The sequence below is a fragment of the Martes martes genome (assembly GCF_963455335.1).
Source record: "Martes martes genome assembly, chromosome: 4".
In the NCBI taxonomy this organism is placed as follows: Eukaryota; Metazoa; Chordata; class Mammalia; order Carnivora; family Mustelidae; genus Martes; species Martes martes.
In genome coordinates, this window is record NC_137891.1 from 141,706,678 (window position 1) to 141,721,905 (window position 15,228).

Here is a 15,228-nt window from a genome sequence, read left to right on the forward strand (position 1 = left end):
TCAATATTTTAACTATCATATTGTTTATAATCTTTCTCTCCCACTAGAATATAAGCTAATAAGAAGAGAGATCTTCTTCCCTGCTATGTTCCTAATATCTAGAACTGTAAGGGCCTATTTAGCCAGAGCAGCTCCATCTCAGTTGAACATCTCAGTTGAACAGCCATTTTGATGTTAATGCAGTAAAACCTAAACTGACCCTGCCCCCCACCCCCAGGGCACTTGCTTTTAAGTAAGAAACTAGTAAAATATGGTCGACCAGTCCCAAGTAACAGAGCCCAAATACAAGGGCGGGTCAGGCCAGGTGGAGACATCCAATCACTATCTTCTTAAAGAATGCGGGCCCCGCCTTTTGGGTGCCAATTCTGACCAAGGTGATAGGCTAGTTCAAATATCTACTATAGGGTAAATTGTAATTCAATTGGCCACCCATGTGTGACCTAGCATGACTATGCAACTTTCTCTGTGTGTTACAATCTCAATGGCCACCTGTGTGTGGTCAGGCTCAACCACATGGCCATTGCCCTTTAAAACTTAGTTTGTGAGGCCAGGAGGAGTTGCTCTCTCTGTAAGAGGCGGCACCAACTGGTTGGTTTGATTCTCGATGCTTGGCGCAAAATAAGGCTTTGCTTGACCTTCGCTTTGTATCAGTCTTGCTCCTTTAATCACGGACCCTAACAGAACAATGTCTGCCCACTTATAATATCCACTCAAGAAACATTTCTTGGCAGGATAAAGTTTATGACTAAGTAACTCACCAAAGCTCACCTAAGTTAAATTATTTTTTTAAGGATTTTATTCATTTATTCATGAGAGACAGAGTGAGAGAGGCAGAGGGACAAGGCTCCTCATGGACCAGGGAGCCCAATGCAGGACTCAGTCCCAGGACCCAGGGATCACGACCTGAGGCAAAGGCAAATGCTTAACTGACTGAGCCACCCAGGTGCTCAGTTAAAAGTTAATACTTTTAACTGAGCTATAGTTAAAAGTATTTTAACTATACTTTAAAATCCTGTAGTGTCTCATGTCTGTGATCCCTCTAATGCAATTACCATGTCCTGGTGGGCCTAAGGCTTGGATTCCAGCCATCCACTTCACAGTCCTGGACCATGGGAAAGTTAGAAAATCATATTTTCACAATGGTAAAAAGAAATACTTAGTTTTGGGACAATAAGAATCTGATAAAACAGTGAACCAGTCTACTCTTAGTTTTGGATGGAGGAGAAGAGTAGGCATTTAGTAAGAGTTAAGGAACATAGAAAAAGCCATGGGATCCATTTCACAAAGAAACAGAAGAAAGCCAGAGGCTTTAGGCTCACCTACATTTTAAATGTGTACTAACACCCCATACAGTTCAAACTCTTCTGAAGAAAGATGAACAGTGAATTCAACAGGAAGTTAAATGGGAAGGGGAAAGTATGCTGAGAAGGAAAACATTAGGGAGCAAAACAAATGGTAAGTCATATTCATGGCCCAAATATATTTGCCAGAGAACCTGTGAAATGTTACAATTAGAAGATGATCTAGGAATCATAAGTTTTTTTCTGTATGTAGTACATATCGGTGTCTTCCCGAACCCCACGAATGCTGTCAATGTGTTTGTACACATGTGTGAACACACAGGTACATAACTGGAACTCTGGGGAGGGTGCTGCTGTCCCACCTTATGGCCTTACAGTGATACTCGCTAGATAACCCCAAGCACTTTGTACCTACTTCTGCCACAGTAAATGAGAATGTTAATGGGAAGTACACATGAGAGAACAGGCTCTGGAGTCAGAGAGTCTGCGTTTAAATTACATTTCTTTTTTTTTTTTTTTAAATTTATTTATTTGTTAGAGAGAGAGCGAGCGAGCGAGCACAGGCAGACAGAGTGGTAGGCAGAGGCAGAGGGAGAAGCAGGCTCCCCGCCGAGCAAGGAGCCCGATGTGGGACTCGATCCCAGGACGCTGGGATCATGACCTGAGCCGAAGGCAGCCGCTTAACCAACTGAGCCACCCAGGCGTCCCTTAAATTACATTTCTAACTGCTGTCCGGTTGAGTAACTTTGAACATATTCCTTAATTTCTCTGAGCCTCAGTTTCCTCATTTGTATAATTAGAGACCTCACAGGCTGGTATGTCGAGTGAGTTATCAACACACACAGGACTGGCACGTCGACACCAGAGTGTTGACTAGGTATCACAGTCCTTATACCAAGCTCTTTAAATGCTTTTCTCCTCAGATTCTAACAATCCTTTGAGGAAGGTTATCGCAAGACATCCCTTCCCCCTATTACAGAGGAGCAAGTGTGAGCCATGAAGGGGTTAATTAACTGGTCCATGAATTCACAACAGAATAGAACTAGGATTAGAACACAGTCTTGGTCACATGCCTAAATCAGATTTCCTAATGTAAGGGCCTATTTAGCCAGAGCGATTCCATCCCATCCAGTTAAACAGTGATTTTGTTTATGCAGTAAAACTTAAAACTGTCCCTGCTCCCTTCCCCCCCTGGGGACTTAATTAAAAACAAGTCCCGGAAACCAGTCCCAGGTAACAAAGCCCAAATACAAGGGTGGGTCAGGCCAGGTGGAGGTATCCAATCAGTGCGGGCGCATACTGTCTCCCTAGCTACCAAGGAGTATGGGTCCCGACCTTTGGGCGCCTTTTGGGCGCCAATTCTGACCAAGGTGATAGGCTAGTTCAAATATCTACTATAGGGTAAATTGTAATTCAATTGATTCAAATGGTCACTTGTGTGTGACCTAGCATGACTGTGTAGCTTTCTCTGTGTGTTACAATCTCATTGGCCACCTGTGCGTGGCCAGCCCCAACCACATGGCCTTTGCCCTTAAAAGCTAGTCTGTAAGGCAGAGAGAGGCCGCCTCTTTGTAAGAGACGGCCCTGGCCGGTCAGTTTGATTCTCGATGCTTGCCGCGAAATAAAGCTTTGTTTGACCTTCGCTTTGTATCAGTCTCGCTCCTTTGATTACAGACCCAGCACTAACAACTATGCAAATACGGGCATTCTAGCATTCCAGAAATTATGAATAACCAACGAGCTATTCCCACTCTGCTGCAGCTGTCCTAATACCCGTCTCAGAACAAGGGATTACGTTCCGCGCACACACGCCTATCAATCACCTCCATCATGCGTAACTCTCCAGAAGAGGTGGTCAGCCAAGGCACTAGGCACATTGGTTAAATTTTGTTCCGACGCCTTTGTATCCTCCCTTCCAGGTTGGTGACCCCCAACAAGAAAAAAGAAGCTATGTTTTATTTCTTTCATGACAGACTTACTTAACACTGTTAGTAAAAGCAGTTGGCTTTCAAGAGAAAGTTGTTGAATGAAGAAAATAAAGCATGAGAAAGGGCTCTGTAAAACCAAAGTGCAAATCAATTCTTTTATAAAACCAACCAAATGGTTATAAACATATCTATTTATATTCAAATTTATAGACTTCCTACCATATTTAGAAAAATGTCAGTTATAAAATCAACATAATAATAATTATTACTAAGAGCTATAATACTTGTTGAAATTTCATTACACGGCAGGATAAAAGGCTTTATCACTTTATTTTAATCTTCATCACACCCCTCTAAAGGAAGAACCATGATTTTTATAGAAGAGGGCATGCTGAAGGTCATACACTAAGAAGTGGTGCGGCCAGAATTTTAACTGTTTCAATATCTACATCAAACTCTTTTTCTAAATTGTGGAAGGAACAAGATCATTTTTAAAAGACTATATATTTAAAAGAACACACACACACACACACACACACACATACACACATATACATATTTCACAAGCCATAAAATCCACCCATTTACATTTATAATCCTGGGAGTTTTACTATATTCACAAAATGTGCAACCATCACCACAATCTAATTTTAGGGTATTTTCATACTCCCCAAAGAAATTCCATGTACAATAGCAATCAGATCTAAGTACATATACTTTGCATGCATAAAAGAAGTGCAAATTCTTTTAAATAAAAGCTCCATTAAATATATGTATGAATGTATATTTGATACATCTAATGCAAAGAAAATCATGAAAGGAACTCTAAAGGAGAAAATATGACTGGAGTCTTTTCTAATTTTGCCTTAGTAACATCACCATCCATTTGAATAGAGCAAGTAATCAAGAGCTGAAACACATATCCAGCTCAGATTATTGTAGGTCAAACTGGGAATTAAAGGACTTCTTAGCATTTCTGCATTCACAGCCAAACAGTAAGGCTAGGAGGCAATGTAGAGAAAATTGTGTATAACGCATTGCCTTTGATATTCACTCTAATATTATATTAGTATTAAGGAGTAAAGTTTAGGAAAATAAAGTAACAAAAGTTAAGGAGATACATTTTCTTTTCAGCATGATATGCTTATACCCATTTTCTAAGAACCCACAACACCACCTTTGAAAATCGACAATATTCCCAAAAGCACAATTCAATGAACTCTGCATTCACTTCTAATAATGAAAAGGAACTCACTGTTGGTAAATGCATATTCTTCCTCATTTTCATCACTGTCATCAGATGGAGCTTTATAAGGAGGTGGCAATTTCATTGGAGGGGGAGCAGTTCCTTGTCTCTGAAAATGCGAAAGTAGAGAGAAGGGTTAATGGCCTTTGCACAATTCTCTTCCTCAGTGACAAACAGGCTAAAAAAAGTAATCTGGAAATATTTCGACTGTATCCAATTTCAGTCATATAACCGGCACTGCAATACAATTTGTTTTCTTATATTTATGTTATTATGTAAGTGACTGTGCTGTAAGCACACCACTACCGAAAACAGTAGAAAAAACACAGCGTTTAAGACTGTTGACCTACCCAGAAGAACACATTCCTTTCCCCAGTGAGAAAGTCAATTATGTATACTTTGTTTACACTGTTACCAACCAAATAATGCAAATGAAAGACATTTGAAAATAAATGTGAAGACTCTCCACTGTATTAATTCTACATTTATTTAAACTGTATTAACTTGTACAAGGTACAGATTTCACTCTTGAAAAAAATAGCTGAAATGAAATACCAAGGTTTTCTAACTCAAAAAATATTCATCTGCAATTTATAGTCAACACACATTTTAATGTTTTCAAAAAGAAAAAAAATCTTTATGATAAATACTCTGTATATTTCTGGGTAAGTGTTCTTTAAATTTAAACAACCAAATGAAACATCCCATAAATATTTGGTTCGGACTTAATGAAAGCAGAACAAAACTCAATGATCAGATTACCTTCACAGAACGTAGACATTTTCTTGAACGCTGGGAAAAATAAAACATGCTAAAGTTTACGGAGATCCAAGCTGCTAAAAAGAATAGGAGCTGATATACCCAAGCACTCCACAAATACCAAAATAACTGGATTAAGATTTGTTTTGCTCCAGGGTTTCAATAGAGTACATTCAATTATGCTTTATAAGACAAAACCACTAATGGCAGGATACACTCCAGTAAATGGAGAATGACTGGTCCATTACAGAAAGCAGGCATGTAATAAATTCCTCCAAAGCAGAAAACCCTATCTGGAATCCATAAACAAAAACACACACCCAAATTTATTTAAGATAATGCTAACCAAAGCAGCACTGCATCTATCTGTAGAAAATCCAAAAATCAATAAAATGCAGGAGCGATGAAGAAAGAGAAGATGCCAAATACAAAATGTCTATTAAGCAACAAAAGAAGACAGAAATGTGATCATGCTCTGTCTTTATTCTTGCTTGGAAAACTTCAGAACTGAGTTAAATGAAGAGTAAAGAAGGTAAATGAATTCCTTTCAGTAAACCTTTCCCTCGGAACCAGATCATTCTAGGTCACAAACAATACTTAGAACAAGGACAGCCAGCTTTTAGTATTAAGAGACAGAATTCTTTAACAGTATTCTAAAAACATGTTTAAGAGGAAACTGTTTACACCACTGATTTATTAAAATTAACTTCTATGAATACTCTCGAGAATATAGGATAAGCGTGTCTTGGTCACCCTAAAGTTTGAATGTGGGTTGCCATATACCTGGGGCCTCTTTCTACTGCACACGAGGGAAGGTTGTGGGCAGGACCTGGCTCTCTCTGTGACAATGAAGGCTGGAGCAAGGTACTTACAAGGAGGCCAGGTGAATGCAATCTCCATGAGGGCAGAGAACAATAGTGTGGTATCCTCAGCTCTGAGAACAGTGCCTGGTACAAAGAAGGCCTCCCTTAACTTATGCTGAATGAGTAAATAACTGGTTGTCAGTCAAGTTGACTAGGTCTTCTAACAATGTTCTGTTCCAGAAAAATGACAATGATGGAAATATTCTTGTCCAATAGCAGTGCATATTCATTTTGTTTGGTGGAAACGCAAATTATTTCAGTCCTGTAGAAAGGATAACTCCAAAGGTTATAGTTTTATTGCACTGTAAGATGTAAAACAGTTTTGTATCTCAATTTGAATCTAACTTATGCATTCTTTGTTTTTGTTTTTTTAAAAGATTTTATTTATTTATTTGACACACCCAGAGAGAGAGCATAAGCAGGGAGAGAGGCAGGCAGGGGGAGCGGGAGCAGGCTACCTGCTGAGCAGGGAGCCATGTGTGAGGCTCATTCCAGGACTCTGGGATCATGACCTAAGCTGAAGGCAGATGCTTAACCAACTGAGCCATCCAGGCACCCCTGCATTTTTTCCTTGAACAATTAATAAATATTTCATTCTCTCCAATTCTCTCTGAACCAGGCTGTCTTGTTGGCTCCCTCGTTAATGAGTTAAGTAAATAACTGTACATTTTGCATGATTTTATAGGTCACATTGTTTTTTTCCTGAAATTATACTTTGACAGTTATGGAGGTCCCACTGAGATGTTCAAGTAGACTCACCTTCCAGAAACAGTTAAATGGGGATGCCTGAAATAGGCAATTCATGAGCTACTTAAGCCCATATACATGATTTCTTGGCACCCACAATAAATCCCCAGTAGCAACAGAACTTTGTATTTTTGATTCTGTTTCTCTTATTTCCAACGCTATGATTCCGTTTCTGATAGTAAGCCAAGTTTGGTTCTGATCTGCACTGGGGCTATAAGTTATTTCCCATTAGTAGTAGCAATAAGTGGAGTTTGGTTTTATGGTCTGACAATGTAGTGGTATTTGAGGATCTACTGTATATTGGTTCTACAGGGATCTATTCTCTACAGAGTGAGAGACAAGGGCAAAGATCGTTTAGTCTATGTTTGCCTGTTGGTGTTTTTTGTGTAACAGATCTTGAGTTCAGTGGAAAGAATAGCTTTTTGACATAGAGACCAAGGGGCTTGTGCGTTTCTGGGTCTACATGTGTCATGTGGCTGAAGCAGCAGGATAGAAACTGAAAACACTCTTGTGTATCTGAAAGCCAGGGAAGCCCTTACCTCTCACTGCAAGAAATATTTTCCTACCTTCAGAGGGTGCTCATAAATTAGGGGAAAAAAAAAATCTCTTCCTGATCAGTTCGTAGAAACTAATGAGGATTAGTTAAATCTAATATTCCCAGAGTTTTCCAGAAAATACCAAAACTACACTCGCACTACCTTAGATGTTACAGCCTTTTAATTAAAAACCCAAATCCCTTTTTACAGAAACCACTAACTCAGAAGCATTTCAATGTAACAATCCGGATTCACCGTATCAAAGTGATTTGGTGATTTAAATTTAGAAACAGTTACATTTTCTGATATTCTTGCTCTTACTGATGTGGAGTATAAAGCAAAAATATGTAAGACTATAAAAACGTTTACACCAATGCTGCATGATCCCCACATGTCAACATGCTATGTATGTACACAGATACATAGAAAAGAATATCACAAATATTTACACACTGCAGAGTACTGTCAGCCAATTCTAAGACCTAGTACAATGTGGGATATCATGATAGGACACTCTATTATCTGCTGCTGTTAAGAATAATCAAAGAGTGCATCCTGTATCACTCTAAGTGCCACCAGTAGGATCACAAGAAATCATTCTGAACTTTGCAAACACCTTCGTGAGGTTCCCCTTAGTCCCAGGCTCTAGCATGTCCAGATTTCTCACTTGAAACAGATGCGTGTCTTCACATCAACCTTACGGAGGAATAATTTACATACAGTAAAGTGTACTCCGTTTAAGTACTTACTTGGGACAGACACATTTATTTTAAGTTTAACATGACTGTATTTTTAGAGATGATTATGTTTGGTGGGAGATGACACTTTCATGTGGGTAAGACATAAAAAGAGAGCTAGCAGCAGGAGACTACTTATGTGAATGAACATCTCCCACTTGTTTTCATTGTCTATGACTCCTTTAAGACAAAGGATATAGAAGAAACCCTGAAGAAAATTTTAGAAGGAAAATACTAAAGAGTTACGGGCATATAGTTAATATTAGTATGTCTAGGACACCTGGTGACCTGTCATTTCACACTCCATGATGAAAAACAGCACAGACGATAGTGAACTGAGACAAAACAAGAAAAAAAAAAAACTACGGATTTATTCAAGACCTATTTTTTTTTTTAAGATTTTATTTATTTGACAGAGATCACAAGTAGGCAGAGAGGCAGGTGCGGGGGGAGGGGAGCAGGCTCCCTGCCAAGCAGAGAGCCCGATGTGGGGCTTGATCCCAGGACCCTGGGATCATGACCTGAGCCGCAGGCAGAGGCTTTAACCCACTGAGCCACCCAGGCACCCCATTATTCAAGACGTGTTTATGTATTTTTTTGGTAACTTAGTTTCTTAGTCATACACTCCTTTTATTTTAGATGTAAATGATGTCAAGCCAAAATTTCCATTTCTAGCCTACACCTGTCCTAGTAATTGGTTTCAGGTGCTTTTATTTTTTTTTCTCCTCTTTATTTTGGGGGTGGGGAGTGAGTGTGGGGAAGAGCAGAAGGAGAAAGAGAGATAATCGCTAGTGGACTCAAAGCTGAGCATGAAGCGCCCCCCCCCCCACCCCTGATCCCGATTATGACCTGAGCTGAAAACAAGAGACAGGCACTTAACTGACTGTGCCACTCAAGCACCTCATTTCACGTGCTTTTTATTGTCTCTTTTTTTTTTTTGAAGATTTTATTTATTTGACCGAGGGGGATAGAGAGAGAGAGAGAGAGAGAGAGAGAGGAAGAGACATAAGCAGGGGGCACAGCAGAGGGAGAGGGAGAAGCAGGCTCCCAGCGGAGCAGGAAGCTTGACGTGGGGCTGGATCCCAGGACCCTAGGACCATGACCCGAGCTGAAGGCAGACACTTAACCAACTGAGCCACCCAGGCGCCCAAGTCTCTTTTTCGATGCTCAGTAATTCTAGAGAAAATGCACTGCTTTTGTATGAAGGAGAAAATAATGCATAAAAGGAATTACTTCTAATGATGTTACTTTTAAAAGAGATTTCTGAAGAGATAATATAATTTGTAATCATCTGAACTCCCAACTTTGGGAACGTCCCCTGCCTGTGCTTCCATAGCGTGTGCTTCTATCACCATAATTGTACTTCTACTTCACTACGTGTCACATTCATCGGTGCACCTCTTGGAATAAAGACACTTCATCATTCCAGAAGTTAAAACAATGCTTGGCATATAACCTAATTTCAGAGAAGACACACAGTAAAGGACATCCTGTAACCACTAAAAATAGTTTAAAATTCTTGTAACCACAGAGACATCATCCTGTAACAGAGATGCAGATACTGGTAGGACCTCTCATTGCAATGTTAGCTCAGTGGTTATTTTCTGCACCAAAGAATTCAGCTGGACCGACTTTTGTGACTTTTGGTATGACCAAGCTATTACTGCATTTCTAAAATTTGAATGCAAATATCTTTGCTTTGTATTGAGATTCAATTTGGTTTAATGGAACAGGCCAAAGTTGATAAGAACCATATATTTATCTTTTTCCTTCCTGGGATCTTATGTGGAATTATCCTGCATCAACTAAATTACCTTGTTCCCCAAAGTAATTAAATTAGTGACTGGTTTATTCATCTGTGTGCAGTTATTATCTATGTCCCCACAGGCCGATCCCTGTCTGCTTCCTTTATGAGGTTATATCCCCAGAAGGCTGCACCGTCCTAACTGCCACACTATATATAGGATTCCAAAAACATCTGATGAACGCTCAGATCTTTGAATCAAGATATGAACTGACAAAATTCCAGCAACAGGATGGACTAAATATTCTGAGACTAAATTAACCGCAAAAAGATGACAGATAAACTTTCAAAAATACGCTTTTGTAACATGACTGAAGCCAGAAACAACCATAAATCCCAAGTCATAAGGTAAAATGGGGCACAGGAAGGCGGCATTTGCCCAGAATGCATGTGCCCTTCCTGGGGACCTAAAGCCAGAGATGTTTTGTTTTGTTTTTAGATTCTTTATTCATTCAACAAGTAAATACTATGTGTCTATGAGGTGCCAGGCAGTGTTTTGGGCAATGGAGAAAGAATAATGATGAGACAGATGAGCTCCCTGTCTTCATGGGGCTTCTTTTCCAGCCCTTTCAGATGTCACATTTTGTGGGTCTTCGTGTCTTGTCCCCAAATTGCTTTAAGATAGCAGTCAGTGAATTTCCCTCTGTTTGCCTTGTCCCACTAGAATGGAAGGCAGGGAATTTGTCTTTAAAAACTTCATTGCCGGGACACCTGGGTGGCTCAGTGGGTTAAAGTCTCTGCCTTCGGTTCAGGTCATAATCTCGGGGTCCTGGGATCGAGTCCCGCATCGGGCTCTCTGCTCAGCAGGGAGCCTGCTTCCCGCCCCCCCCCCCGCCGCCTGCCTCTCTGCCTACTTGTGATCTCTGTCTGCCAAATAATATTATCCGTGTCTACTCGTGATTGCCAAAAACTACACAATCCTGAACACTTAGTATATGCTACTGCTATTTTGATTAAAATCAATGTGATTAAAATCTGAATTCAAACAAGGTGGCCAACCAGGTTAAAACACAACCCTCTAATTATAATCAATATAATCTATAATCTATATAATCTATATTTTAACTTTGCTTTTTCTTATCCCTTTTAAGAACGCTGTGCCCCAAATCTTCCAGCAGCCTTGACTGATCCCTGTGTACATGTCTGCAAATAAAGGTTTCCCAAGTGTTCAATTCAGTTACTGTTTTTTTTCTTTTAACAGGGTGAAACCTACAAGGGATGAAGTTTAAAAAAAAAAAGAAAAAAGAAAAAGAAAAAAATCACGGGTGCCTGGGTGGCTCAGATGGTTAACCATCTGCCTTCGTTCGGGTCATGATCCCAGGCTCCTGGGACTGGGTCCCACATCAGGCTCCCTGCTCAGTGGGGAACCTACTTCTCCCTCTGCCTTTCTCTCTCTCTCTGTTTCTCATGAATAAATAGATAAAATATTTTTTTAAAAAATGAAACAAACCAAAATCTTGACCACAGAAGATAGTAAGGATATTTCCTGGCCTTCGTCTTAGCTTGAGGTAGAAAAAAGGAAAAAAGGTATTCCCTCAGAATTCTTTACAAGCCCAGACTCTCTCAGGTTGGCACCTGAATTCATTCTGTGTGTGGCTCAAAAATTTCTAAGCTGGGACGCCTGGGTGGCTCAGTTGGTTAAGCAGCTGCCTTCGGCTCAGGTCATGATCCCAGCGTCCTGGGATCGAGTCCCACATCGGGCTCCTTGCTCCGCAGGGAGCCTGCTTCTCCCTCTGCCTCTGCCTACCACTCTGTCTGTCTGTGCTCGCTCGCTCTCTCTCTAACAAATAAATAAATTAAAAAAAAAAAAAAAATTTCTAAGCTAAAATCCAGGCAAACATGAAAATAAAGTTGGCATAGATTCAGCGATACTAGGTGACATAGATGTTAGGACGTTACTAAATAATGCCAAATATGAATAAAGATAGTTCAAAACTTGCAGACACCTAATAAATTACCTTGAAAAAGTATAAAATAAAAACTGAAAAACTACATGAAAAACAGGCTAACTTTACTATCAAAATGGGAGATTGCTAGTTTACCCTGATACCCCCCCTCAAGAAAACACAAGTATCTGAATAACTTAATTAATTAATTTGCTCTAGTGACTTTGTATATAAACCTACACTCAATTAACTATCATGCTAGGAGTACCTGGCTGGCTCAGTTGGTAGAATGTGTGACTCCTGATCTTGGGGTTGAGTTTGAGCCCCATGTTGGGTGTAGAGATTACTTAAAAATAAAATCTTCCAAATGAAAACCTACTATGCTATTCAGAGATATACATTTATAATAATAAATTTATAATAACAAATAGTAAATTTATAAGTAATAAATTTATGATAACTGAGAATATGATAGGACATAAAAAGTCTCAACTAATGCAAAAGAATGTTACATAAACCACAATCTTTGATTATAATGGAAATATGTTAGAAAATAATAGGTTTTTAAAAATATTCATGTGGAAATTTAAAGATACATTTCTAAATAAATTTGGGTAAGAAGAAAATGTGGGGGCTTAAAAAAACAGTACTGAATAATAGACATTCAACTTAAAATCTTGGGGTGTAAAGAATGACTTAAAAGGAAATATATGGTATTAAGTGATTATTTTATTAAAAAAATAGCTAAAAAATTAATAAATTCTACAACTACTTAGAGATTATTGTATGTGTGGGAGGGGGGGTAGAAGAAGAAAACCAAACAAAATAAGGCAATATAAAGATGAGAACAAAATCAAGCAGAATAGGGATGCCTGGGTGGCTCAGTGGGTTAAGCATCTGCCTTCAGGTCATGATCCCAGGGTCCTGGGATTAAGTCCTACATCAGGCTCCTCACTCAGCAGGTAGCCTGCTTCTTCTGTCTGCTGTTCTCCCTCTTGTGCTCTCTGACAAATAAATTAAAAGAATAAGGATACAACAGAGATGACTAACACAGTTCAAAAATCAGAACTTCAAATGGAGGAACTACACACTTGAAATGTGTAATGTAATGTAATGTTATGTCAACTACAAAAAAATTTTTTTGGAGAAATTAAATGAGTTACTTTTAAGATTAAGAAAAAAGTAAACTATAAACTATATTCACAATGAAAAAGAACTATAGATAGAGCAAGCATAATTCAAGCTAAGATAATAAACAACTTTGGGGTGCCTGGGTGGCTCAGTCAGCTAAGTGTCTGCCTTCAGCTCAGGTCATGCATGATCCCAGGATCCTGGAGTCGAGCTCCGTATTCGGTTCTCTGCTCAGCGGGGAGCCTGCTTCTCCCTCTCCCTCTGCCTTTGCCTGCCACTCCCCCTGCTTGTGCTCTCTCTTGTCAAATAAATATATAAAATCTTTAAAAAAAAAAAAGATAAATAACTCTATTCCAACAAATGTAAAAAATTAAGTGACAACAATATTCCTAGAAAAGAATCAATAACCAAAACTGACTCTAGAATAGAAAATCTGAATAGTTCCACAAGTACTGAAGAACTGAATCAGCATTGTAGATTTTTTCTGACACAGAAAACACAGGCCCAAAATGGCTTCATAAGCCAATGTGACCAAAGATTTAAGGAATGAATAATAACCATTTTACAGAAATGCTCAGAGAACTAAAAAAGAAGAAATACACCTACTATTCATTTTAGTAGTCTCATATATTCAAAAGCAGATACAATAGTAAATTCCAGGCCAATTTCATTCCTAACCACAGATGCAAAAATCCTAATGAAAATAGTGCCAGCAATGTGCAAAAAAAAAAATCATGATCATATTAAGTTTAATGCAAGAATTCAAGATTGGTTTGACATTATGAAATCTATTAATGTAATTTACCACATTAAGGGATTCAAGGAGAAAAAAAATGTGTAATACACAATTATTTCAGTTAATGCAGATAATACATCTGATAAATTCAATCCCAATGCCATTCATGATAAAAATTCTTAGCAAAATAAGAATGAAAGGGGTTACTTCCTTAGCCTGAAGGATTAGCTACAAAAAATTACAGCACACATTATATTCAATGGTGAAATATTAAAAGCAATTTCTTAAATATCAGAAGGAAAAACAAAAATGATAGCTATTATTATTTCTTTATTAAACACAATGGAGGTTTTAGTAGATATAATAAGACTGGAAAAAGGGGAAAAAGAAAACTGCCTTTATCCAGAATGATTATTATCACCCATACAGAAAATCCAGAAATAAAAATCTACATAGTATTAGAATCTGGGACTCATATTCTTATTAAAATTATATATATTTATGGAGGACATAAAAACAGTAGAAAGCTCTACATAAAGTATTTAAAATATTAATAAGTTTATCTTTAGGTGGTGAGTTTATGAGTGATTTTGTTTCAGTCTTTCAGTTTTCCCAGTGTTATGCACTGGATTCTTTTATTAAAAAATAAGGGAATAATGTTATACGATATCAGATAAATACATAAAAAAATCAATTCTCTGTCTACATACTAGCAACAACAGAAAATGCAGTTTAAAATACTTAAAAGCAAAACAAAATGTAAGAGTATCTAGGAATAGACCAAAGATTTATAATACCTTTCTCAAGAAAACTGTAAAAATTGAAAGAAAAAAGAATTTAATATATAGAAAGATATACCATGTCAATGATTAAAAAGGTTAGATGTCATAAAGATATACTTCTTTAAAAATTAATCTATACATATGATGTGACTCCCATCAAAATCCTCAGATTTTTTTGTGGGATTTGACAAGCTAGTCCTAAAATTCAGAGAAAAGAAAAGGGGTACAAATAGGGAAGACACCTCTAAAGAAGAAGAAATATATAAAGGAAATTGTTCTACTAGAAAACAAGATTTATTATTAAGCTTTAATAATTGAGCTAGTGTAGCATTTGTGCTGGGACAGACATGGGGATCAAAGAGAAAGCTCAGAAGCAGACCCCCTGATAACCTGAGCTAGGACAGGTTGTATACAAGTCAGTAGGTAATGGAGGGCCTATTCTGAAACAGTAGGATAGTTATCTTTATGGGGGAAAAATAAAAACTTATCCTTACCTAATACTATATCCTAAAATAAATTTTAGATGGACTTGACTAGAACAGAGGTGGGAAAACAAGGATGGAAGAAGAATTTTGATTGATGGTAAGGAATGTTTTCTCGGGGGAGATGACCTTTGGGCTGCTCCTTGGAGGATAAAAGGAAGAGCAATGTGGGAAATGGATTTGAAGCCTGAGAGAACTGCAAGATCAAAGTCCCCTAAATTCCCTAGAGGAAGACGCATTTTCTGGGAATGGACTGACAACCAGCTCAACTGAACAGGAAAGACAGACAA

General features: G+C 38.3%; 1 protein-coding gene across 1 annotated transcript in view; it reads right to left on the minus strand.

Moving 5' to 3' along the window:
- PATJ (PATJ crumbs cell polarity complex component) overlaps positions 1–15,228 on the minus strand; it is a 362,352-nt gene that overhangs the window by 199,032 nt on the left and 148,092 nt on the right. The window contains exon 27 of the mRNA XM_080800388.1: positions 4,485–4,584. Coding sequence (XP_080656514.1) covers positions 4,485–4,584 — 100 coding nt within the window. The remainder of the gene's footprint in view (positions 1–4,484; positions 4,585–15,228) is intronic.